At 43.9% G+C, this 24481-nt stretch overlaps 1 protein-coding gene across 7 annotated transcripts in view; it reads left to right on the forward strand.

The window, feature by feature from the left end:
* The first annotated feature begins 625 nt into the window (after positions 1–625).
* The window catches only part of SLTM (SAFB like transcription modulator), a 183905-nt gene continuing 160049 nt past the window's right edge, over positions 626–24481 (forward strand). For 3 of the 7 annotated variants that reach the window (XM_069222085.1, XM_069222086.1, XM_069222088.1), the window contains exons 1-3: positions 628–743; positions 15331–15418; positions 19953–20008. In XM_069222085.1, coding sequence (XP_069078186.1) covers positions 19985–20008 — 24 coding nt within the window. In that variant the 5' untranslated portion in view covers positions 628–743; positions 15331–15418; positions 19953–19984. Of the gene's footprint in view, positions 851–15330; positions 15419–19952; positions 20009–24481 lie in introns of all 7 variants that reach the window. The other 4 variants (XM_069222083.1, XM_069222084.1, XM_069222087.1 and 1 more) reach the window with 3 other exon arrangements.

The raw sequence follows: 24481 nt of genomic DNA on the forward strand, positions 1-24481 counted from the left end.
ATGCCAACAGGCCCGATTCAGGCTTCAAAAGCCCGATTTTTTAAGCCAAAAAATGGCTTTAACTTATCTCTCTCATGCTTTGTTTCAAAATAAGTCAATGAAATGCATTCTCCCTATTATTATTATTTTTATTCGCCCACATGCCTCCTCTAAAATGTTGCCAGTCATATAATACTTCTCGTTCTTCCTCGATTTCAATAGATCCCAACAAACATTCGACTCCAGGTGGCTGCTAACTAAAACTTTATTAGTATTACCAGATCACCTAATGTAACTACGTCTCTTGTAATTATAATCATACTCCTTATGTTATATATCCATTCATCTTATGTAATATTTCCTTTTTTGTAAAGCTTTCTAATATCGTCAGGTAACGTCCGTACTCTAGAAATACATATGTATAAAGGTGATTTGAGCGCTTAGCAAGGGTAAATAAATATAGTCAGCGCTATACGAATGCAACATGCCATCTTCTGTCGTCCTTTCCTGGTTCTAAAATGGCCGGGGAGAAAGACTTACTCGGACGCATACGTACTCTGATCTTTTGACGTCAACTGCTACGTTATTCTCCTATACCGCCCACTCCATTTCACTTTTCCAGTCTGCTTCCAGCTGGTTGGCTACGTAATAGGCGCACGCGCGTTGAGAAGCCGCTGTTTTTCATACTCGCGCTCTTCAGCCGCTGCCTTCCTCCGTTCTCTCCTGCCCGCGCATCTGCAAAATGGCGGCTGCTGTCTCCGAGGGTAAGAAGATCACCGAGCTGCGCGTCATCGACCTTAAGTCCGAGCTCAAGCGTCGCGGACTCGATATCACGGGAGTCAAGACCGTACTCATCTCTCGCCTGAAACAGGTGAGGTCCGGCAAGGTCCTTAATCGCGGTTCACGAGGGGCGAGGCCGCGCGATCTCCTCGAATAGCGGGACCATATGGGTGTTTGTGAGAGTTGCAGGCTACGTGTCCATCCCCGTGGTGCGTTTTATGTGCGTGAGTTGGGCTGTAATCTGGATCTCCTTTCGGTTCCGCTTGATAGTGGTAGTTTTGTTGCATCTCTCGCATCCTCATGGCCTCTCGGGCATGATCGCCTCCGCGTGTGATGGCGCTGCTCCTCAATGGGAACCTCTATCTCCCTCCCTCGGCCGCCATGTTGGGTGCGTAGACTTTCTCATCGGAGGCGGTGCCCACGGCATAATCGGCGGCGGAGACCCCAGTGTCTTGATTTTTCAGTAGGCTGATTACGCATCGGCCTAGCGGTGTGCAGTAAAGTGGCTGTGCCTTCTTGCTGGCCGTTGCTAGTGCGGTGAAACGGAGTTCTTCTTCTGAGACGCTGCCGTGTTCACTCAAGACAGATGCTACGGGGCAGCGACTTTCTTGACTGCTTACTAGCGATGGTTGTGTAAACGGATAATTGGCATGATCAGTTGTGAGCGTTCTTCAAAAAGATGGCTTTGAACTAGCGGTTTTAGGATTGTGAATGAGACATGGTGCAGGAATTTTATTATACTCGTTTTTTAGAGCCTTTAACCAAAGCGTTTCTCTTAAGCTACATTTTGCTGCATATAACAGCCACCTCCATAACTCACACGTATCTGATTCCTTCTAAGGAGAGTATTAAGAGATCCCACTTGCATTGTTTGCTTACATTGAAATGATGTAAGTAATATTTGTACTGAAAATAATTGGACTCAGTGCCATCCTATCGTGAAGTCTAGGTCTCCAGTAAGGCTGCAGAAGGTCTTTGGCATTGTTGGTGTAGGAATTCTACTGGGACAATTGCGATTCAGCTCTGTATTGGTATTAATGTCAATTACGATGCTTTGGGGGACAGGCTATCCAAGGCTTCGAGAAGAATCTGTTCATTGGGAACTTTTTCACATCTTTTACAGTTTGGTGTTTGATCGAATTTCAGGTGAAGCATTATTTATGCCAGTACGCCGATTCATTGAGTTTTACAACAGCTTGTAGTCAGAGCCAAATTGCCACCCCGCCGCCCCTGTTAAACGTCACATTAAACCCATCTTGTTTAAAAGTAAGGTAACAGCGTAGGCCACGTCAAATAAGATTCCTGCTAGTAAAGGATTAAAACCTGACTGCATTTGTAGCCCTTCTCCTATTTGATCTATACCTAACCGACATTACACTTGTACTTAATTCAGCAAGGGTACTAAAATGCAAATATGTCTTGTTGGGTCAGGCGGCCTTTGGTTTGCAGATATCTTTGGACACTGTAGCCAGTTATTGTGTAATAAAAAACTTTCAGATTGATCTGTCTGAAACTAAGGTCACAGTTTTCGGTTGAAAAATAAATAAAAATGCTCATAGTTTTTGAACAAAGAAAGACTAGTGTTTCTTCCTACGAATGTCCTAAGTGGTTTGGCTAGATGGCATGACCACCTGCGGCTCACGTGCAAGCCCAAGATACCTCAGCCCAAATTCTGACTTGTGCTTAAAGAATCTAACCTGTCCAGGCATAACTCCTTTGACAAAGTTAGTAGTTGTAAATTAATGCAAACCTTGTTTTTCATGGAATACGTGGCAACCGTTTACATACGAGAATTCATCAAGGCACTAATAACATATCGATTTAAAACAAATTAATAAATCAGTCACATGATATTTAGGGAGCAAATCTCCCTTCAAGCCTTTTGTTGAAGAAATCTAAAATCATAATCGCAGATTTGGACTTGAAAGACCTTGTGAAGAAGTTGCACGGTAAATTGGTAGCTAATTTGTATGACTCCCCTTGCCAATGATTGTTTTACATATAATGGTAAATATGGGGAGCAGCAATGCAGCTTATAAGGTTAAGACTCTGAAAGATACAGCAGCAGATTGAGCTTCAGGATGGATAGCCTAAGTAGATTATGCCGCTTATCCCCTGAATCATGCTCTGCCGTGTATTTGTGGGAAACTGCAAGCACTAAGGTAATGTTGGCTGAGTCCAACCTCTAGAACCAATGACGTCAGGTTTGGTCTGAATGATGGCAAGGCCCAGATGCCGGCGGTTCTTAAAGTTCATGGAGGCGGCAGTCAAGGAACTGAATAAAGTAGAAATATTGCTGCAGTAGTCTCTGAGAAAATAAGTCCTTCCAAGTTTTTATAAGTCTGCAATGCCTCCCCCCCCCCCCTTTTTTTTTAACATGGTTTTCCTTGAAGATAAGCTTATAATGAAGTGACTTGAGGTGTTTTATAATTTATATTTTTATTGCTTTTTAATCGTTGCCCTTGCGGTTTGTTGTGGAAATAAAACGTTTGTAATCTGAAATAATAAATAAATGCTTATTCTTGTGAGCACTGCTAGTAATTGTTTATGCACCATGTGCACATTTGTTATATTGGTGCTGGAACACAAGTTAGATGTGACTATCGTATGTTGTGCTTGTTGTCTTGGTTGCCAGCTGAGACATCTTCCTTTCTGTTTTTGTTTACGGCCCTACACTGGGGAAACAAGTAATACAGTTATTCAAATTGGGGGTTGGCATATCTGAATCTATTGGCAGGTGGGTGTCATTCAATATCACATCTGCGCGGGGGAGTAATGGCTTTGCAGTGACAGTGTGAAAATGATCTGTAAGAGAATTGATAAGTTGATTGGGTTGTGGTGTAGCGCAGTGGTTAATGTATGCAGGCCATTGGTTGTGTAGAGCCTTCTGTGCGTGGGTCAGCAGCTTGAATCCCCATCTCTTCTGTATGTTGAGGTGAGGTGTCGTGGGGTTTGTCAGGAATGCTGTGGATGAGTCTGGCTGCAGTGTTCTGTATGGTCCCGTAGGAGGTGTCTGATGTGGGGTGAATCCTACGTAGTGTGTTGCTGGCTTGTGATCAGGGCCCGTGTTGTGCGTCTCGTTTGTAGGGGTAGCTACTCACAGATCATGCGTAGCATGCTCGAAACGGCATTGATGTGTGATTTAATTGTGAGCTTGTTGCAATGATAACTCTGAGGTTTCAGGCATTGTCTGAGGGAATGGCTGCTGGTCCTGGGTCTGATGGCCACCAGGAGTCGTTCATGTGTTGCTGCTATTGCCAAAGACTAGTACTTCCATCTTGTCTATGTTCAGCTGGAGGCAGTTATTCATCCAGTCAACAATGCTTGCCATATGTCCGTGGAAGTTAGGAATGGTGTTGAAGGGGTTGTCGGTGAGTAAGAGGATGAGTTGGGTGTCTGCATAGGAAATTATGTTGCAACAGTGGGATCTGACTATGTTGGTCATCTGGGTCATATGCTTTGAGGAGCTTGGGTCTGAGCCCTGGGGTACGCTGCAGGTGGTCTCCTCTGGGTTTTTTTGGTGATAAAAAAAAAAGGTGATCCATCTGAGTGCACCCCCTTTGATGCCGATGTGGTGAAGTCTTTTGATCGGCATGTGGTAGGATACAGTGTTGAAGGCTGCCGAGAGGTAGAGGAGGATCAAAGCTGCTGTTTCTTCTTGGTTGAGAAGGGGCAGTTTTGGTGCTGTGGATGATGGATTGGTTCTGTTCCAGGTATGTCATGATTTGCTTGTTGATGCTCTTTTCCAGTACCTTCGTTGGGAATTGGGAGCAGTGAGATTGGTGTGTAGTTCTCGGGGTCAGCAGAGGGTGTTATTGGGTAGTGGTCTGACTTCAGTGTGTTTCCAGGTGTTGGGAAATGTTCTGGTGGCGATAGAGGTGTTGAGCAAGGTAGTGAGTTCCTGACATCCTTTTGGTATCCAAGGGTGAAGATGTGTGGGCATGAGTCTGTGGGAGCTCTTAAGTAAATGGATTTCATGGTAGAGGTGATTCCTGCATGGAGGGGATATTCCAGGTGGTCAGTGTTGGTTACCATGGTGGTGTGTCTATCAAGGTAATCCATAAGTGTGGGTTGGGGTTTGTAGTTTCTGTAAATGGTTGAGATCTTGTCTTGGAAGAAGTGGGCAAGATTGTTGCACAGATCCTGTGAGGGTGTGCTGTTTTTGTTGGCAGTCGGGTCGTTAAAAAGTTCCTCGGTTGTGTTGGATTCCATGCGTGCAGCAAGGGCTGTCTTTGTTGCCATCAGAAGGTGGTGGTAGTAGAGGTTGAAATGTCAATTCAGATGTAGTATGACATCACATCTGGACCTATTTCTAGGGAAGAGTAGATTGAAATTATCTCATAAAATCAGGGGTAAAATGTATTGAAACTGCTTTATTGCCAGAGATTGTGTGCACAGTATGTCATAATATGGAATCTCCTCTGGAGAAGTTGCCTTCTCCCTCATTGGAGCCTCCCAGAGCATTTCAGTGTACCCTTTATCCACAGTTTGTCTAAGATGTATCTACACACTTTTCACTTTTGAAATATCGAGAGAAAAATAAAATGTTATAAAATTACACATTGGCTTCAAATACCTTAACTCTAGAAAGCCTGTATTTATGACCCGTTAAACCTCAATATATTCATCACCTTGATTATATAATCATTTATCTGTACACTTAATACTCTAATCCGACTGTACAAGTGGAAAAAGACATTTTACTCTAGAAAGCTTTACTCTCTACCCATCACCCTATATCTCCATCAATCTATCCTCTATCTCGACTTTTATCCCTAACCCATTTTACTACTATGATCTCCTAAATAACCCTTACCAGACTATTCCCTCCTGGCTCATCTCCATACCCCAGTTTGACTGTAATCTCCCAAACAACCCTAAGTTCTCCCTCCTTTATCTCCCCTTTGACTTATCCCAAACCCCATTTTACTACTATGGTCTCCCTAATCCCTTTCTACAGATTCTTCCATCCATCACCTCTCCTTTACTCACCCCAAACCTCATCTTACCACTATGATCTCCCAATTAACACTTCTGGATTTTTCCTGCTATCCACTTGCATGTTCTCTGCTGAAATTAACTCCTCCCTCCATATACTAATACTGTACTGTTATTTCCCTACGGTAGTCCTTTGGTTTCTGGAGTAGCGTACTATTTGCTGAAAAGCACTTTGACGCCTCGTCTGGGTAGGGGAAGACCAGTTGAGCTTTAGTATCCCTCAAGTAATGATGAGGGACATAGTGGTCCTTATCAGTAAATTTCATTGTCCGTATTAACAATTGCTCACCTTTGGTGGCATGGAAAAACTACTTAAATTGTCATTTTATGATTATTTGCCATCTATAATTGGCACAACATGCAACAAACGCATGCTACGGTATTCAGTAACGATTTAACACTCATACAGCAATAAGCAAGTGAAAGACAACCAGGCAACCTTTGTAAAGGGCCTTCTAGTGCACAGGAACACGTTACCATGATTAACTTTTTCATCCTGTCACACTAGAATTTTTAAAAAAAACATTTATTTAAAATTTTGCATAATAAAACAAATAATAAAAAAAAACAGAACAGTGTTCAGGGTGAAAGTGAACAGGGGGGAGCATTTAAGATATGCAGACATGTCCGATTCATACAATAGAGACATCAGTTAGTCACATTGTATCAACATCTGTCTGGCATATGGACGTATCAATGGACTATTTAATCTGAGGTTTTTGGTTCCATGTAAAGGACATAATGCTGAAAAAGTGACCAGATATCTTTTGGGAGGAGATGCGGGCAGTTGTAGCTGTGCATAGTCATCACTGATATTTTCTCAGTTAGATAAACCTTTTATCCATTCAGCTGCTAGGTACATTTTTGTTGCCCTAGTGTAATGCAATTTCATGTTTGGCTAGGAGTAAAGCAATGGGTGTGAAGAGTTGTCCTTTGAAAAGTCTTGAGTGTACCCCAATAAGGCCTGTAATGAAGTGGGTTCTAGCGTTAACTTTATCATGGTAGAGAGGAGAAAAGACCGTAGTCCAATTTTGATGGATTGTAGGGCACATCCAGGTGAGTTGAGTGAAATCTGCATCTATCACCTGACCTTTAGGGCACTGAGAGGAGCGCCAGGGTCAGTATGCACAAGTTTAGGCATCATATGCACGGTGTAGGAATTTAAAATGTAAGAGTTTGTGCTTATTATGCATTTAAATGAACTTAGCCTGGGAGCAACAACAGAACCAAGCCATGTCGCAGGCTGCTCGTTCCTTATTGGTTGTATCTGGGTATGGTTGACGCAGGAGCAGTACAGTTCAGTTTGCTTTTATAAAGCACAGCTACTTTCCCGTAAGGGTCTAGAAGCGCTGTGGCAGTTTGGTCATCTGTGAATCAGTTGAAGAGCCAGGTCTTAAGGCCCTTACTAAATTGAGGTAGCGATGGTGACTGCCTGAGGTAAGAGGCGGGGTGTTCCAGCGCTCTGCTGCACGATAGGCAAAGGATCTTCCTCCAGCTGAGGACTTCCGTATCCAGGATATGGAGGCCAGTCCCTGTTGAGCAGAGAGGTCTGGCGGGGAGTAGAAGGTAATGCTGTGGTGTATGTAGCGATTGAGTAAGGAGTGGTCCATTTGAGTGAGATGCGCTCTGAAATCTGACATCGTCGGAGTGAGTGAGTACATGTCTGTCCGGGAAGATATCTCCCATAGTATATACTTCATGACCAGTAAGGAATTGCTGTACCAATTTCTCCTGAGTGATGAGTAGCCAAGGGCTGTCAATTGGTGGTGGTGGTGGTGGTGGTGGGGGGGAGATTGGAAGAATAGAGGATGCTGCTTCATGGCATCAGTTTCCGCCAAGCCAAACATGTGGAAGAGTCTCAGATGGGTTCAAGGGGAGTCCCTCCAGAAGAATGGAGGACAAGGGGAGTCCACCTGTCTGGTTTTTCCCAGGTCTAAGATGGGGTATCCAGGCCTCAAGGTGGTACCAAGTGTGTGTAATGACATTGTGCGGTGAGGTAATAGTATAGGGGGTCGGGACCCCAAAAACCTGCGCTTAAAGGGGAAGTCATGATTTCCCAGCGAATGCAGGGTTGTCAGTGAGCCCACTCATGTTCTTTGTGGGGTGGGGGGGGCTCAAGTTTTTGCTACGCCACTGATTACCAGGGTAGTTCCCGGTACTAAACAAAACTACTTTGTGTGCCAATATGCTCCTTGTGGAAGAGGCAGAATGCGATCACTCACAGTAAAGCCAGCCTACAGATAAAGAAAGTTAATAGAAACAAAACGTCTTTAACGCCAGACATAATTAGGGACTCAATTCTTAAGTCACAAAAGTCCACCCATGGAATGTCTTTGAATTGGTGGGTTTCATTAATTCACAACTGTAGACCAGGAAATCTTACTCCTAGAAAATTTATGGACTGTTTTAGCACAAGAAAATATGCATGTGTAGATTTGCTCATGAGAATCTATTAAGCATTTACAAGTTCACTTTCCCTCCAACCACTTTTTTCCTTAACGCTGGAAGAACTTCTATTGTCAGGATTACATTTCCAGGCTTACCCATTATAGGAAAATAATAGAGAAGAGCTGGTGAAAATCCTTAAAACGTGCAAGTTAGTAGGTTTGCGGACTCAAAGGCATTCCACCCCTTTAACTATTTCTTACTGTTTGCTCCACCCACAGTATGTAGATCTGCGGGAAGGTGTCAAAATAAGGAAATTGCTTGAGTAGGGATTGAAACTGCAAGTATTCAAGGCCTACTATGGAAATAGTCCTGGCATAATCTGAGGCTGTAATCAGAGCTCTTACATAATGAGATTGCTGCCATAATTTGTTGCCACACTACATGGCACCAAAGGGACAAGTAGATTTAAGAAGCAACCTGTCCCATGGACAATTACATATTTTATTAAATTCCACACCACTGATACGTAAAACAAACTGCAGTGTGACACACACGCTGTATCAAAGCTATAGAGATGTGTAAGATGGAGAAGGCACATGAGGACTACTATTTTTTAAAATGGCCATATGACCCGCTATAGTAAGTGGAGTTTAATCAAAGTATTCATCTGTGTGGAGAGCTTATCAATGGTGGGACCATAGTTAAGACGTATAAGGGAGGGAGCAGTTTACCTGCAAGCGGGCCATAGGATCCGAGTAGAGGAACAATATCCAAGATATTAACTTGTAAGGGAAAATAAGTTTATTCAGAACCACTCAAGAAGGACCACCCCAGCTAATTGAACACCTTTTCTGCGTCTATTAATACAGCTGCTCCAGGAATGGAAGTAGATAGTCTATTGAGACAGTGAGAAGTGTGTGTAAATTCAAGAAGGTGGACCTGTGAGGCACAAATCAAGATTGGGCTGGTGATAAGATGTTCCATTAACAGGGACGAGCAGGTGGCTATGACTTAAGCTAAGGTTTTGTTATCGAAATTGAGTAAGGAAAGAGGTCGATGGGAAGAGCAAGAGCCAGGGTCCAAGTGTGATAACGGCCTCACGAAGACTCGGTTAAAGATGGCCATGTTCGAGAGATTCATTATATAAAGTAAGAAGATGGGGCACTAGGAGTGGTTTATGGTCCTTATAGAATGCTCCTGTAAGACCCCCTGAAGCAGGAGCTTTACTCCCAGCAAGTCAATAACTTGGATCACTTCATCGGATGCAATTGGTTCATTAAGATATTGCTGTTGTCCAGTAGTGAGCCATACCATCACTCTTTGATGTGAGTGCCTCTCGGCTGTCTGAGGTAAATAAAGATGTCTTTAGTAGTGCAATAGCTCTGTAATGATAGCGGTGAGGAGGTCTCCAGTGGAGGATCGTTACTGGACAACATGATCGTGTGAACGATTCAGATGTAAAAGCCGTGCCAACATGCGGCCGAGACGTTCCCCCTCACCAAGTTTTTGGAAGTCGGGCGTGAATACTGCAGTCCCTCAGTGGAGGGGGAATGTCTATGCTGAGTGTCTTCACGGTCCAGAGTCCGCAGGTCTACCCCAAGTCTTGACAGCTGTGACCTAACATTTCTCAACATTCCAGTGTGTTCAGAGATGCATCCTCAGGATATATGCTTTAAAAGCTTTCCAGAGGATGGCCTGAGTCTACTGTTCCCACATCAAGGGAGAAATACTAAACAGCTGTGTAGTTCTGAGCGAAAGGCTGCATTGGGAAACTGCCACGTCTGCTTCAGCCTTATTCCCACCTAATTGTGCCTGAATCTGCAGATTATACACCACGTTATAGGATATGTGGCAAATCCATAATTGTGCACAGTTCTAGTAGCCCTGAGTATACTGGAATAGAGTAGTTACTAGCTAGCCTCCTCTCTGGCACTAATTGTATATAACCCAGACTTTTTATTGCACTAGACACATACGGTGTCTGCTATGGACAGAATGTAGCTCTGCCCAGGTAAGTGAATTACATATAAATAGCACCTTAAAGACTAGAGAGCGATGTGCACTACATTTTCATTTGGAATCATCGTGAACATGACAAGCATGTCCCTGGAGTCTCCTGGTTTACGTAAACTGTGACTCTAGGCTTCGCTTTAAAGCTGAGGTGAAGTTAGTTTATACTGACCTTTCTGCTTAAGCTGTAGAAGACAAAGTGGTGGCATAGCCAGGTGTACCCTTTCCTCTTGGGAGAAGTTGCTTGCCAGCTCATTCGTGGTGAAGTTTGTGCAGGCTCCCATTCCAAAGTTCTTAAGGCCTGTGGCATGTCTGGGATGTGTTTTTTAGTTGCTTATTGAGTGAGAATAGATTGGTGCTCCACTGGGTTTAATGTAAACAAAGCTGTTGTAAATCCCTTGTGCCCTTCTCCAGTACTTGCAGAAGCTTGGTGGGTTGGGGGAAGGAACAATGGTTTCTATCGTTACAAATTAGTACAATAATTGCACAGTGCGCCGTCATGTCTCTGGAGGTAGGCTGCTGCAAACTGGCGTGGTTACGTGTTCTCATTACAATACACAATACGAAGTCTGTCAATCCTATTTCTTTAGCTGGTGCCTTGCCCCAGTGTTTAGGTCTTTTTGCTTACAAATGGGCCAGTGTCAGTAGTTTCCTGTGCGTTTTGTTGACTTCTTGTACCCATCATAATAACGGGCAGTGTTGTCTGATAAAGTGCATGAAGGTATCGCAAGTGCATCAGTGGAAGCCTACTACTCCTAATGGGCAAAACAGTGAGCGCAGCAATATTGCAGGTTTTTGTGTGATAATATGGTTTGTAACATACTTTCCAACTTGCTTTTGGATTTCGATATGCATATAGGCGCATCCTGTTGCACTGCAGCGTATACAATCGCCCTCATCCTATGTGAATCAGTGTTTTCATTATCTAAAAGGACTGTTACTGTGTGAAGCAGGTCGTGATGGCTCTGAATTTTGCTCTGAGGTGGTGTTATAGAAAGACAACAAATTATGTGCAGTCTTGAACGGTTAATTTGTCTTTAAGCCCCATTATTAATGTTCAGTTTATTTAGCTGCACTTCTGCCTTTGGTGAGCTAGTTAAAAGCTTTCCAGGGTATATTGCTAAAGGTATGGATGGTTAATACATGGTGTTACGTCCCCTTCTATGACCCAATTTGTCAAGCCTGCACCTTGCAATGATTAGACTGTTTTTCTGACAAGTGCTTATGTGATGGTTGGCATTAAATCTTATGAAGGAGAGCCTGAGCAGCATTGTCCATCTGTACTGCTAGATGTACCCTGCCCATAAGGTTGCAGGTGGTACCAGAAAAAAGAATAATGCTCCTGTAAACAGTAGAAATACAGCATCATGTCTGGGGGGAAAAGTGAACCTTCTGATGTCATGTGGCCGAGTCAGTCTGTCCCACTTTTAGACGTGGCTGTGTTTCTTCTAAATCAGCCTTATCAATGAGCATAGTGAAGTGACGATTTCCTATGAAAGTGTAATGGGAATATTTAGAAGATGCTGCATTTGTGGGAGTATTTACATTTACATAGTGCAATTAGAACAGTGGTGACTGACATAGATAGCTGGAGCTTCATAAGTATCTGAATTCTTGAGCCGTTTGACGGTATGTGTATACACATATATATTTTTTTTCTTAGTAATTTTTATTTGTGTTTAAAGCATTCTGTGCATTGATACAGAGGCAGTTAAAGGCAAGAGAACAAAATTCAAAGCAGAAACATGGCTCGCATAATAGGGTACTTTTGATACATAAATGTGAAATGTAGATATAGGAACATCCCATGCGATACCAAAGGGGATATAGTCTAAAAATGTAACCGCATTTAGAGACAGTGTTTATAAACAATACCCACCTGACCTGTTGCATGTCTCCAAATGGGTCGCTGTTGTCTTCCCCAGGTAGGCTTCTATCTTACCAGTCTTTCGTCCCCCATCCCAGGACTCTAGTTTCTCAGTCCACACATCCGCTATCAAATACCGCCATATCTCTAGAATCCTCACGGGTAGGGGTCTTCTCCTTAGCTGTGGCCAACACAGTGACTTCTTTGGTCCACATGGCCATCACCGGTCCCAAAGTCTATTTCCTTGCCATTGCAGGCCGTCTCCTAGCCAGTACTACAGCCATACTAAAGAATCTGGAACCAGGCCTGCCTTTTCAGGGCCTAGGAAGCAGTCCCAACAGACAGAACCCCCAGTGTGCCACTGAGGGAGGCGTGGGGGTGAATATCGGTGAGGGGAGAGTGTGGAGGAGGGGTGGTCATATTGGTTCGCCACTTCCTCCGTTTAGTACTCCCATTAGAAAGTCTTCGGCTGTTATCTGTCAGGCAGCTGTCCATGTAGACAGCTGCCCAGTTGTGAAAAAGGTAAGTGGGTCACCATGTGGGAGACCAACTAGAGGTGTAGGGCAGGTGTATAAAGGGGCGTCACAGCAGTCCTCCGCACACGTTTCCCGCATCACATAGGTATCAGCAACACACCACACCAGGTTTGTTGATCGATGTCGCAGGGCAGCCTAGCCAGTAGTGGTGAGCTAGTACCACTGTGTGATCCACTGGAGCTTAAGTCTTGTGCCCCCAATCATATTCTCTCCCCCCCCCCCCCCCCCCCCCCCCAAAAAAAAGAAATCAGGTGGGCGTCTCAAGACCTCCAAGAAGACTGCAATCTTCATCCCAAGCCAGGTCCTGGAGTGACAAGTCTAACAATTGGAACCAAGAGAGGGGTACACCAACTGGAAAATTGAGAATGAAATATAACATTGGTGGCAGCATGACCATCTTAGACACCAAGATACTGGCCATTCTGGATAATCTAAGGGACCCCAAGAAGATGCTGATGGTGGGGGGGGGGTGCCCTGGGTCTTAGTTTTGACGTGCAGGGAAACTACTGCATCACAGGTGGATGCCAGCAATGCTCTGTACTTTCAGGAGTCCACGTAGAGCAGCTCCAGCTTTGGGGCTGAGCAAGGAATAAAACTCAGCAGGTGGGCCATTGGGGGCCCAGGTTTCCCCTGTAGGCCTCTTGTATCTCTCAGCTGCAGTCTTCGTAGGAAAGCTGCCTGTGCCTCTAGCAGTTGAGCTTCTGGGTTCTATATAGCTGCTCATAATATTTGAGAAACTCTGAATTAATTGTCCTAGGAAAATATAGTGGGGTTCCAACCTCCCTCAACCCCAGAACCATGACATTGAGGCTTCCTTCTCAACTAGGCCAGAGGAAGCAGTGCCATTGTTGTGTTCAGTTATTAGTTCCCTCAGTGAGTCCTGAAAGCTAGCTTCCTCTGGTGACCAGATTGTCACCACGTGGGGATGGGTGGGTATTCCTCTTCTGGCCAGAACCCTAGCAAGAGGGGCCTGGGGTCCGAAAGTATGCGGCACAGATACTCTGATTGCATCCCATATTGGCTGAGTCTGTTGGAACAAGCAAATATGTCTAGTCTAGTGTGGGGCTGATAAATGAGTAGTAGGGATAATCTCATGTCAATGTTGCAGTCTCCGTTTTTTTGTTGTCAATTTCCGTAGGTCCAGCCAGTCACTGAAGCCCTCTGCTGTCTTGTGTCAATCCCCCAGGGGCAGTGGAGTGATCCCTGTTCACATTGACGCAATTAAGTCCCCACCTAATAAGTCATTTGTTGCTGGGGGATGGAAAGTGATTGCAGAAAAGCCACCTGGTCTTAATTTGGGGAGTAGCCTAAAAGCCTACCCTTGAGGGGGGACTTATAATGCAAATTTGTGCATAAAAGGACAAATAACAGACTTGGGCGAATTTATAGTGACCCAGAATATAATTTCCCTCAAAATGTAATTAAGATTTGACTCTTATCGCTGTATGAAGTCATGTTTGCTTGAAGAGATAGTATCACAGACCTTGATGTGTAGCTTATGGCTCCAATAAAAAGACAAACGAGTGGATATAGTGGGAAGCCTTGTTTGCTCTAGTTTAATAAGTGCTGTGGAGGTTGGTGTAGGGGATCTGCATTTGTTGTAGAAGGGGGAATCTGTTAAATTGCAAAATATAAGATCCTACCACAGAATCAAATGGCGCATGAATCTCTTTGCTAGCAGCATGGGCAGAATCTTTACATCGCAAGGTGGACATGACTCCACTTTGGAGGTATATACTTTGTTTGGGTAGGCGACTAGTAAGGCCTCCTGCATGGCTGATGGGAGGTAGTTTTGTGTATGATTCTTCAAGCATTTGTAATATGTGGGCTTAAAAAGGCTATAGGAGGCCTAACAAAGAATCTTAATATGGATGGAGGGGTGGTATTCACTGAAGACAAGCACAGAGCCAGAGAAACCTGACTGGCCAGACTAAATATGAAGGCACGAAATTCACTTATATTCATTGTTTTGTTTTAAACTTCACCTAATTTATTTATAAAATTACTGTAATCGTTCACTTCATATTTTGGCGCGGACGAACCACCATTTCTGTTGATATTTTCAGGAATGTTGATGCTAGTTTACAAGTCTACCCGTAGCAAGAGTAATGAGTGATGGTGCTCAGGGTTCAGGCATACATTTGGTGATACAGTTGTCATGATATTCCTGGGGCACAAAGTGTTCCCACTCTGGCCTTGAACTGGTTAGGGTGCCCCTCCTGATGTTGAATTGCCTGCTGATCCTGCCAGACCCGTGCGCCTCGTGATGTGCACCTAGCTTGCATGCACTCAGTTGCATACCAAAAAAAAGAATTATGTTATGTTAACGGACGCAGAATGGATGGTGCCCATGGAGATGCCTGTGGCTTATAATTTTTTGTTTAATTAGGTACTCCAGGAATGTTTGTTTTCAAGCTATCTCCCTAGTTATTACTTCTGTCCCCCAAGTAACCCTTACTCTATTTTGTCCCCCCCCCCCACCTCATCCTTTGTTTCTCCATCCCATCCTGTTTTTTTAATTGTAATTTTTTTTTTTTCAGTCCCCGCTCTTTACTGGCCCAGTCTTTAAGCAGTATCTCTGTTGGTCCTTTAACCCTCCCACCCTCATCTGATGCTCCCTCCCTCAAACCCGGTGGTCCCTTTCAGTTTGTCTGAGTGCTACGACACCCCTGTCAATTCATAAACCAGTGCAATTAAAGTACAAACGCACTCCAGTAGTTTCAGTGTACTGTAAAATATGGGCAGTGTTTAATAACTTAAAATTTTGTTTAGGCTGTTGAAGACGAAGGAGGTGATCCTGATAATATTGAAGTAGTTGCTACTGCTGATACTCCTACCAAGAAAACTACTAAAGTCAAAGGTAAGACGTTGGACGTTGAAACCCTGAGGCAAGAAACTGAGGCCCATGTCTTCAGATGAATTAAGGGTCATGAGTATGGTTTGTTTGTTTAGAGAATAGAGCATCTGATGAAAGCTTTACAGCTGACTTCAGATGTGAATCGTACATCATTATAAAAAAAACAGTTTAAATAGCTACTTTGGGTTTGTGCAAGATATCAAACTGTAAATTATCAATGTTAAGTACCATTAAAATGTGTCCATTCACCATTTTTCCCATAGTTGAGTAGTACCCATCCTGCTGGAGGCTTGGCCTCCTTTTTGCCTGTCTGTCATGAGCCCACCTTGGAGCTGGAGATGCTCAGCCATTCCTTTCTCATCTTCGCTATTCTCAGTGATGCAAGCCATCAGCGTCCATGAACTTCATCAACATGGCTCTCAAAATCATACGTGTTACTAGACCTGCAGGTCGAGTAATTTAAATAATCTCGACCTAACTAATGTACTTGACCCGTAAACGGATCTCGTGTGATCCTAGGCAAATAATTTAGTCGCCTTTTTCTTAATTCTCCATGATTGCGTCTTCAAATATGAGTTCAGCATTTTTGCAGTACCAAAAAACCTCTTTTGTTTAAGTAGACTGAAGTTTGCTGCATGCATCACAAGAATCTAGCCCACATACCCATAAGGTCTAGCCCACATAACCTAGGACTTCTTTTAGTTTACTAACAACATTGCCATCAGGACAGAAGTGTTTCTCAGTTTGTTTAAACACTCAATTATTATAATAATATATTACTAAACCATGATGTGGTAACATATTGTCATCGACACACAGTAACTTTCCAAGGAATGTCCAAAAACCTCTCCGCTAACTTGCAGCATCTGTGAAACTTGGGAAAACATATCCTTGGCACGTGAACATGTAAGGTGTTCTGATTTGTGTTCATCCTATTAATTTGTCATCACACAAATACAACAAGGGCTTTCACAACTACTGAAATATATTTTGAAATGTTTGCCCAGTTGAATTTGCCATCTAAATGTTGTGTGGTATTTTACATTCTAAGCAGCAGGTCACATACTTCACCCTACAAAGTCTTGGAAGTCTACAATCAGAAGGAAAATTAATTGTAAGAAAAATTGGCGTTTGTCCTTTGTCTGTGAACACAGAGCAAATGTGACATAAGTACAAGATTTAAAGGCATCTTTTATTGCACCGCCATCTGGCCAGAATGGACGATTAAGTATTCTAAGTAGCGCGACCTGATCAAATAAGACTAGCCTGTGCGAGTGGACTTTGCGGGCCCTGACTAATGGAATTATTTGCAGGTGTAGGTGAATGAAGAGGTGCTTGTTTCAGCCTTGTTATAAACACCTGGTTTGGCAGTTCATGGAAATTACTATGGTATGCTGCTTGCTTCTTGCACTTGAGTAAAAGGCTGATGGCTGACTGTTAGTGAGAGACCTTTAAAACTGCCTGTACTAAATCAGGTTAGTTGTTTAGGGGGTGGAAGTTCCCACATCTAGTGGCAGCTAATGACTCCTAGGGACTAAATGCAGTAAAGCCTCTGGGGCTAAACCCACCACCCTCACATTTAGCTTCTAAATGGGAGAAGCTTTTGCCACACTAAACTTGGAATGTGAGAGGTGGGTAAGTGTACTATGTTAATCCTAGTATCCTCCCACACCCAACACCGAAATCACGTTTGTGGCAGTCCCAGCACCCACAACAACCTCAGTAGTCTGGTAGGTCAAAGCTGAGAGTTCAGCAATCGGACGTGGAATACATAAGAATTGTTTTTAACTCCTGCCTTTGAAGCACACCCTCTGTGTTGCATGCAAACCCAGTAGAACTGTCAAATGGTCTGCAAGACTAATATCAGAAAGAAGACGATTGGGACCTGTGAAGGGTATGTCCAGACGTGGGTCCCTTGCTCGCTGCACCACTGGATTCAAGCTAGCCTAGCTGATGGGTGATACCCCAAAACTGGTCCCAGGATACTTGTTTCTGGTCCAGGAAGGACCTGGTTTGGCAGTTCGGGCTGAACTGTTTGCATGGGGAGCACGGTCAAGACTGATTTGTATATGGCTGGGTCCAAACTGGGGTGACATGGTGAGCAAAATAATGATTAACCCCATATCTGTGACCGGGAGTGATAGTTGTAATACTCAGTCTGTCCATTTTATTTTGTGGTTTTGCCACACTTTAAATACTGCCACATTCCAACATTTTGATTTTTGGTAGTCCTAGTTGATAACATGCTCTACGTGAATTTAAGGGAGGGGTCAAATAGAGGCAGATAGTTCACAAGGATTTCATTTATTCAGATAAACATTTTGCAGCTGATGTCTTGAGACGCTCCTCGGGGTAGCCACCACCTGGGCAAGGGAGAGGGCCTCCTGGGGGTCACTCCTGCACTGGAGTTCCGGTCTTTCAGGACCTGGGGGCTGCGGGTGCAGAGTCTTTACCAGGCGTAGGGATCCGGGAGTCAGGCAGTCTCGGTCAGGGGGGACAACTCTGGCTACTCGCGGTCTTGCAGTCGCCGGGGAGTCCTCCCTGAAGTGTTGTTTCTCCACAATTCGAGCCAGCGTCGTCGGGTGCAGAGTGTCAAGTCTCACGCTTCCGGCGGGAAACGCAAGTTGTTTTAAAGTTGCTCCTTTGTTACAAAGTTGCAGTCTTGGGTGAACAGAGCCTCTGTCCTCGGGAGTTCTTGGTCCTTCTAGATGCAGGGCAGTCCTCTGAGGCTTCAGGGGTCGCTGGTCCCTGGGGAAAGCGTCGCTGGAGCAGTGTCTTTAGAAGTGGGGAGACAGGCCGGTAGAGCTGGGGCCAAAGCAGTTGGTGTCTCAGTCTTCTCTGCAGGGTTTTTCAGCTTAGCAGTCCTCTTCTTAGGTTGCAGGAATCTGCGTTCCTTGGTTCTGGGGAGCCCCTAAATACTGAATTTAGGGGTGTGTTTAGGTCTGGGAGGGCAGTAGCCAATGGCTACTGTCCTTGAGGGTGGCTACACCCTCTTTGTGCCTCCTCCCTGAGGGGAGGGGGGCACATCCCCAATCGTATTCAGTCACCTCAGCTCAGGACACCTTAGGGGCTGTCCTGACTGGCCAGTGACTCCTCCTTGTTTTTCTCATTATCTGTCCTGGACTTGCTGCCAAAAGTGGGGGCTGGGTCCAGGGGGCGGGCATCTCCACTAGCTGGAGTGCCCTGGGGCATTGTAACACGAAGCCTGAGCCTTTGAGGCTCACTGCTACGTGTTACAGTTCCTGCAGGGTGGAGGTGTGAAGCACCTCCACCCAGAGCAGCCTTTGTTTCTGTCCTCAGAGCACAAAGGCTCTCACCACATGGGGTCAGAAACTCGTTTCTCAGCAGCAGGCTGGCACAGACCAGTCAGTCCTGCACTGAATCAATTGGGTAAAATACAGGGGGCATCTCTAAGATGCCCTCTGTGTGCATTTTTTAATAAATCCAACACTGGCATCAGTGTGTTATTATTCTGAGAAGTTTGATACTAAACTTCCCAGTATTCAGTGTAGCCATTATGGAGCTGTGGAGTTCGTTTTTGACACTCCCAGACCATATACTCTTATGGCTACCCTGCACTTACAATGTCTAAGGTTTTGCTTAGACACTGTAGGGGCATAGAGCTCATGCACCTATGCCCTCACCTGTGGTATAGTGCACCCTGCCTTAGGGCTGTAAGGCCTGCTAGAGGGGTGACTTACCTATGCCACAGGCAGTGTGAGGTTGGCATGGCACCCTGAGAGGAGTGCCATGTCGACTTAGTCATTTTCTCCCCACCAGCACACACAAGCTGGCAAGCAGTGTGTCTGTGCTGAATGAGGGTTCCCTAGGGTGGCATTAGACATGCTACAGCCCTTAGAGACCTTCCCTGGCATCAGGGCCCTTGGTACCAGGCTTACCAGTTACAAGGGACTTACCTGGGTGCCAGGCTTGTGCCAATTGTGGAGACAACGGTACATTTTAGGTGAAAGAACACTGGTGCTGGGGCCTGGTTAGAGGGTCCCAGCACACTTCTCAGTCAAGTCAGCATCAGTATCAGGCAAAAAGTGGGGGGTAACTGCAACAGGGAGCCATTTCTTTACACACTCCTATCACTGTTTATACCTCCTTTTTCCCATTGGTCACACATTCTTTCCTGGATATGCCAGATTCTCCTTAATTGTGCCTCATTTAGTTCCTGGGTGCTCTGATTTTGCATGGTACCAGCCCTTCAGTGCTGAAAGCTGATTTCACTCAGCTGTGGAGCCATGCCACTGTCCATTACTTCTGTAAGCTGTCTGGGCACTCCAAGCTCTTTTTTTTTCTGGGCCCCGGACACTAAACTTTTGCACAACAAAACAACTGGTTAAATCCACTAAAGCCTTTCCCATTCTCGTGTTATTACACCCACCTACTCTGGAATGACAATTGTATCTTAATATAACTTGCACTGCATTTTCGGAATAAGAGTTTATAAACATCGTGATATCACTTTTTAAAATGGTTTTTCAATTGTTTTGATTTCTTGTACACATTTAAGAGTTACATTTGATTGTAGGTAAAAAACTGGATGAAGATTGTGATGCAACTATGGAAGATGATGCATCTGCAAAGGTAATGTGGTGCCTTTTGAATGCTTTTTAGTGTAACATGTTTGGGTATTGTGCTACCTGAAGAATGTTCCCTTTTTGGACCGCCTTATCTGTAAAATGGTTTGGAGCATGTGATTGCTTAGAAGTAGAAAGGTGGTTCAAACAGTTTTGAAATCAGTGCAACTTTTCCACACATCGGGACTGTTCTCTGTGTTTTGAGGAGAGGGTGCCTCTGTCTCTTTGGACTTTATTTAAAGGGGACAGTGGCGGATCAACCAGGTGGTCTATTAGGACAAAAGGCTTTTAGACTCCTTCACTGCTGAATACTGTCTTTTGATGGCCAGATTTAGGACTTTGATTTCTGAACCAAAATGTCTACAATAAAATCCTGCTCAGGGTTGCAGGTGGTGACTGTCGGAGTACAAATAAAATACTACAGTTTTCAGACCATCAGTCCCGTAAGAAACCTCTATTCACCGAAAACCCACCCTTAGAGAGTAATGTGCTTTATTAGTGTATCAAAATGTTGTTCAGTGGGCTACTGTCATGGCGTCATGAGCTTACTCTTCCAGGTTGCGCCTTACATGTCACTTTACAGGCTAGTAAAACAAAATGTAACTTTCCCAGGATCTTTACACTACAGATCCCAAACGGTTTTGTAATTTCAGATGTAGTATGATCCCAATGCTCAAATCTGAGGTTTGATTAAAAATAATTTTCCAAAGATGCAGTATAAATGCAGATTCTATACCATTGGTCATCCCCAATAGATTCATATGTTCTACTGGAAGAGGCAATTGTAGAAGTAATAGAAGCACTTTTCTTGAACAGAAGCTAAGCAGTGCAAACCAGCAACCTTTGGGTTCAGCTGGAAAAGCCCTACTGAACACAAACTAATGACTGCTATTCAGCCTGTGTTGGTAAGCATGGAGAGTAAGGATGGGATTGAACACAGCCAATCTGCATGGTAAATTATGAAAGAAAATAGTTTGTAGCTTCCAGTGTGTAGCAACCTTACCTTTTCGATTGACCAGCACAGGAGATGTAGGCTGTCTGCTGAAGAAATCTTTTGTTTGATCTGTAATCGGACTTCCTGCTCGGAGCTTTAAGCCACCAGCTGCTTCTGATCTTGTATCTAAAAACTGTTAAATTAATCAAATAGATGTTTCAAGTAATGATAAACCTACTGCATCTTTTCCATGTTGGTACATACCAATGGTCTGTTTCCTGTGCAAACCACTCCATGCATGCTTTGGAACAGTCATAGAAGCAAAATACACAGTAGCTCCCCCTCCCTCAACGTCGTATTTCCACTTCTTGACATTGTCTGCCAGTCTCCCCTCTCATGCGGTTGATGGCATTGTGCATCTGTCTGGTTCCATATGCTAGACTTCCCATGAGGTGGCTTCGAGAAACCTGGTAACAACAAATCTAGAGCCAAGGGGAGTGGGAGGATATCCTTCTGGTCAACCCTCCATTCCAAAGCCCTTCCCTAGTGGAGCAACAGATGTTTGTAAGGAGTCCTTTTCATCAGCTCATTTTGGATCAGACTAATCTCTGGTTGAGGTTTTGTTGCCCAGTGATGGGATATGATCTCTAGGGTTGGTTACACCACATCTAGTTAAGAATTGGTAAACGTCCATCTAGTCATCAAAATGGGCTAGTGGTCTATATCCCTGGCTGCCAGACCCCTGACAAACTTGGCAGACACCCTAGAATCCAGTAGTGGTTCTAAATTACTAGTCTATCTTTTTCTTTTGGACAATCAAGGCGCCAGTCTTGATGCAGAAGAAAATAAGAAATGCCATGACACTGCTACCATGTTTTTGAGCCTCAGTCAAAGGGAAGTTTCTTACTTGGTGTTCAAGTTTTTTTTTTTTTCTTTTTTTCTAGACCCTTTCAACAATTCCATTACTTCCAAAGATGATTTACAGATTTGAACAAGTGCAAGGAAAAATGCTTATTGTTCTAGATGGCCTTAATGGTGTTAACAATATAGTGTCCAACTTAAGATGTTTCCACACAGGAGCCTTGTGTGCAGATCAGCTCCTCTTTTGAGGATGTCATTTCTGACCTAAGCATGATTGCCTGCCACTGGATGATCTTCTAGATGACTGCATGACCATCCTGATGGAAACCAGTACTTATTATAGGCCCTTTCGTGTGTTTGAGTGGAAAATGCTCTAGATTTTGAAAGGGTGTGAGTCGCAGTATGCCAAGAAAAAAGTATTATCTTCCAGTGTGATCCTTACTTAATCAGAGTGAATAATTACTGTCTAGTAAGATAGTTCTGGCTGCCTATTACTACTTCTGTGATTAATTTGAGACGTGTAAAGGTTATGCCTTTAAACTATTATTACAGGTGAGTAACTGGTTTCTTCTCTCTGAATGAAAAATGTCCTAGCAATCACAAAGGGAAGTTTGAATTCTGTTAAGGACACACAGGTAAGGGTTATGTGTTTCTTCATTTTAGAACTCCTTTGGCTCAATATAGCTGTAGAACCATAACATGAATTACGCTTTCCAACAGTCTTTGGGAAGAAACAGTTTGAGCTAATCATCAGTTTTATCACCCCTCAGAGGTGTGGTTCCTTCCTTTCCTCTTTTCTTTGTGTCAGGCATTGCCACAGCAGAGTCCTTACGTTCATTCTGTCTTGTGTTTAGTAGAGAGCATACCTCAGTCACTAACTGTACAGACGTTAGGAATCAAGCATACTCTAATTATAAATATTGCTTTGAAAACCATCATTACAAAGGAACGTTAACCAGAAGTATTTATTATTGATTCTTCTTTCTTAATGACTATCCAAAGGCTGATGTAAACTGTAAGACATAACATTTCTTCTAATCATCTAGGATGGTGGTTGGGGTGGGGAGAGGGGGAGGCATTCTAGCAATGGAAATGCTGATTGGATACAACAGTGCTTTACTCCTGTCCTTAAAAGAATTCAACCTGGACCGGAGGCTAGGATTATGAATGTTTAAATCTTGCTTACCACCAAAGAGATTAGATCCACAGCGGGTTTGAAGTAAAACCTCTTAAAAGTGGAATCTGATGATCAATCTGCCACGTTGAGTCCTCTAATCTCGCCCTGAATGTGAACGCCCTTGATGCCATGACGCCACTTTGCCACATGCATGTGGGTGTATCCCTGCTTCATGCATAAACTAGCACCCTTGGCTATAGTGGGAGAAGAAACACCTTAAGGTTTAGGGGGAGCTATTAGAAGGTGTCCTGGTGGCTTAATTTCTTCTGTTGTGATCTCAGACTTTCAGGCATACAGCTGTGCACAATGTGGCGTTATCCTTAATCACTGGATAAGAAATCAACCTGGTGTGTTTTTGGTTTTCTACATACTTTAAAGGTAACCCTTTCAGGAGTTTACATTTGCACGATAATATCCAGTGCCTTGACATCTAAAACTCTGGTACATAAAGTCGAATCCAAGAATATTACTAGTTTACTCAACACTTTCTTGTTTAAGTAGGTATTCGGAGGCTGGTAAGAAACGTGTTTAATTTGGAATATGTGGGTATCCGAGGTAGGGAAAGTATTTCTGAGACGCTTACTAACCAAAGGTTGTTCTAACTGCATGCCTTCAATGGATAAATGTCCCACATATCTGCATAATGTCTGCCCTTACAGTATTCAAATGTCGTTGCGCATACACCAACCCAGCCATCTTTTCCATATTGATCTGTATCATGTCCTTTGACCATGACCTGTAGATAAGTTGAGTGTGTTCCAAATGTCCCAGCAGCCTCCATTGTCTCCTGTTATTTTTGATGCCTTGAGGTTCAGGTTTCCCTGTTAATGCTAGATGAGGAAATCCATCTGAATTCTTTAGGATGTGATGATAGTTTGGTAGGCTGGTTGGAGAATCCCAGGAAAAGTCCCAGGGCTACTGGATTCCACCCCTGAGCTGTAGATTGACGCTCCGTGACTATCTGCCTCCTGACCTCCGATTTTGGCTGAGGCCTGCATACTCACTGCAAATGGAGGGAAAGTATAACCCTGCTCCAGACTCGAGTCCTAGAGAGAGCAGTCCATCCCAGTCTCTTCTAGAACCAGCCACCATCTGAAATATCTGGGTAATCAGTGATCAAGAGGTGAGGCAAAGAGCAATTCAGACAAGTCACACCAGCCTATTGTTCAGTAGTTTGGAACGCCATACATTTTTAAGACTAGCATGGACCCATAGGTATTCAATCAGCACTGTTGTATTTGCTGAGCAGTTTTTACCTAACCACCGCCACTTGATGTTGAAGGCAGAGCTGCTGAAAAACTTTTGCAATCTGTTAATACCTTTTGAGCAAGTGATTTATGTATTTCACTGCCTAGAGATTTGTCCATCTTACGAAGCGCACAGCATTGTGTTCTTGTTGGGTAGGCTGAGAGGTCTTCCTTTAGTCTATTAGCCCACGATGGTCTCCTTTCGTCAGGGAATCGTTCAGGATTTCTCCTCTATGGCAAACCGCTGTCTCTGGACCAAGA

Source organism: Pleurodeles waltl, chromosome 3_1 (genome assembly GCF_031143425.1).
Source record: "Pleurodeles waltl isolate 20211129_DDA chromosome 3_1, aPleWal1.hap1.20221129, whole genome shotgun sequence".
Classification (NCBI taxonomy): domain Eukaryota; kingdom Metazoa; phylum Chordata; class Amphibia; order Caudata; family Salamandridae; genus Pleurodeles; species Pleurodeles waltl.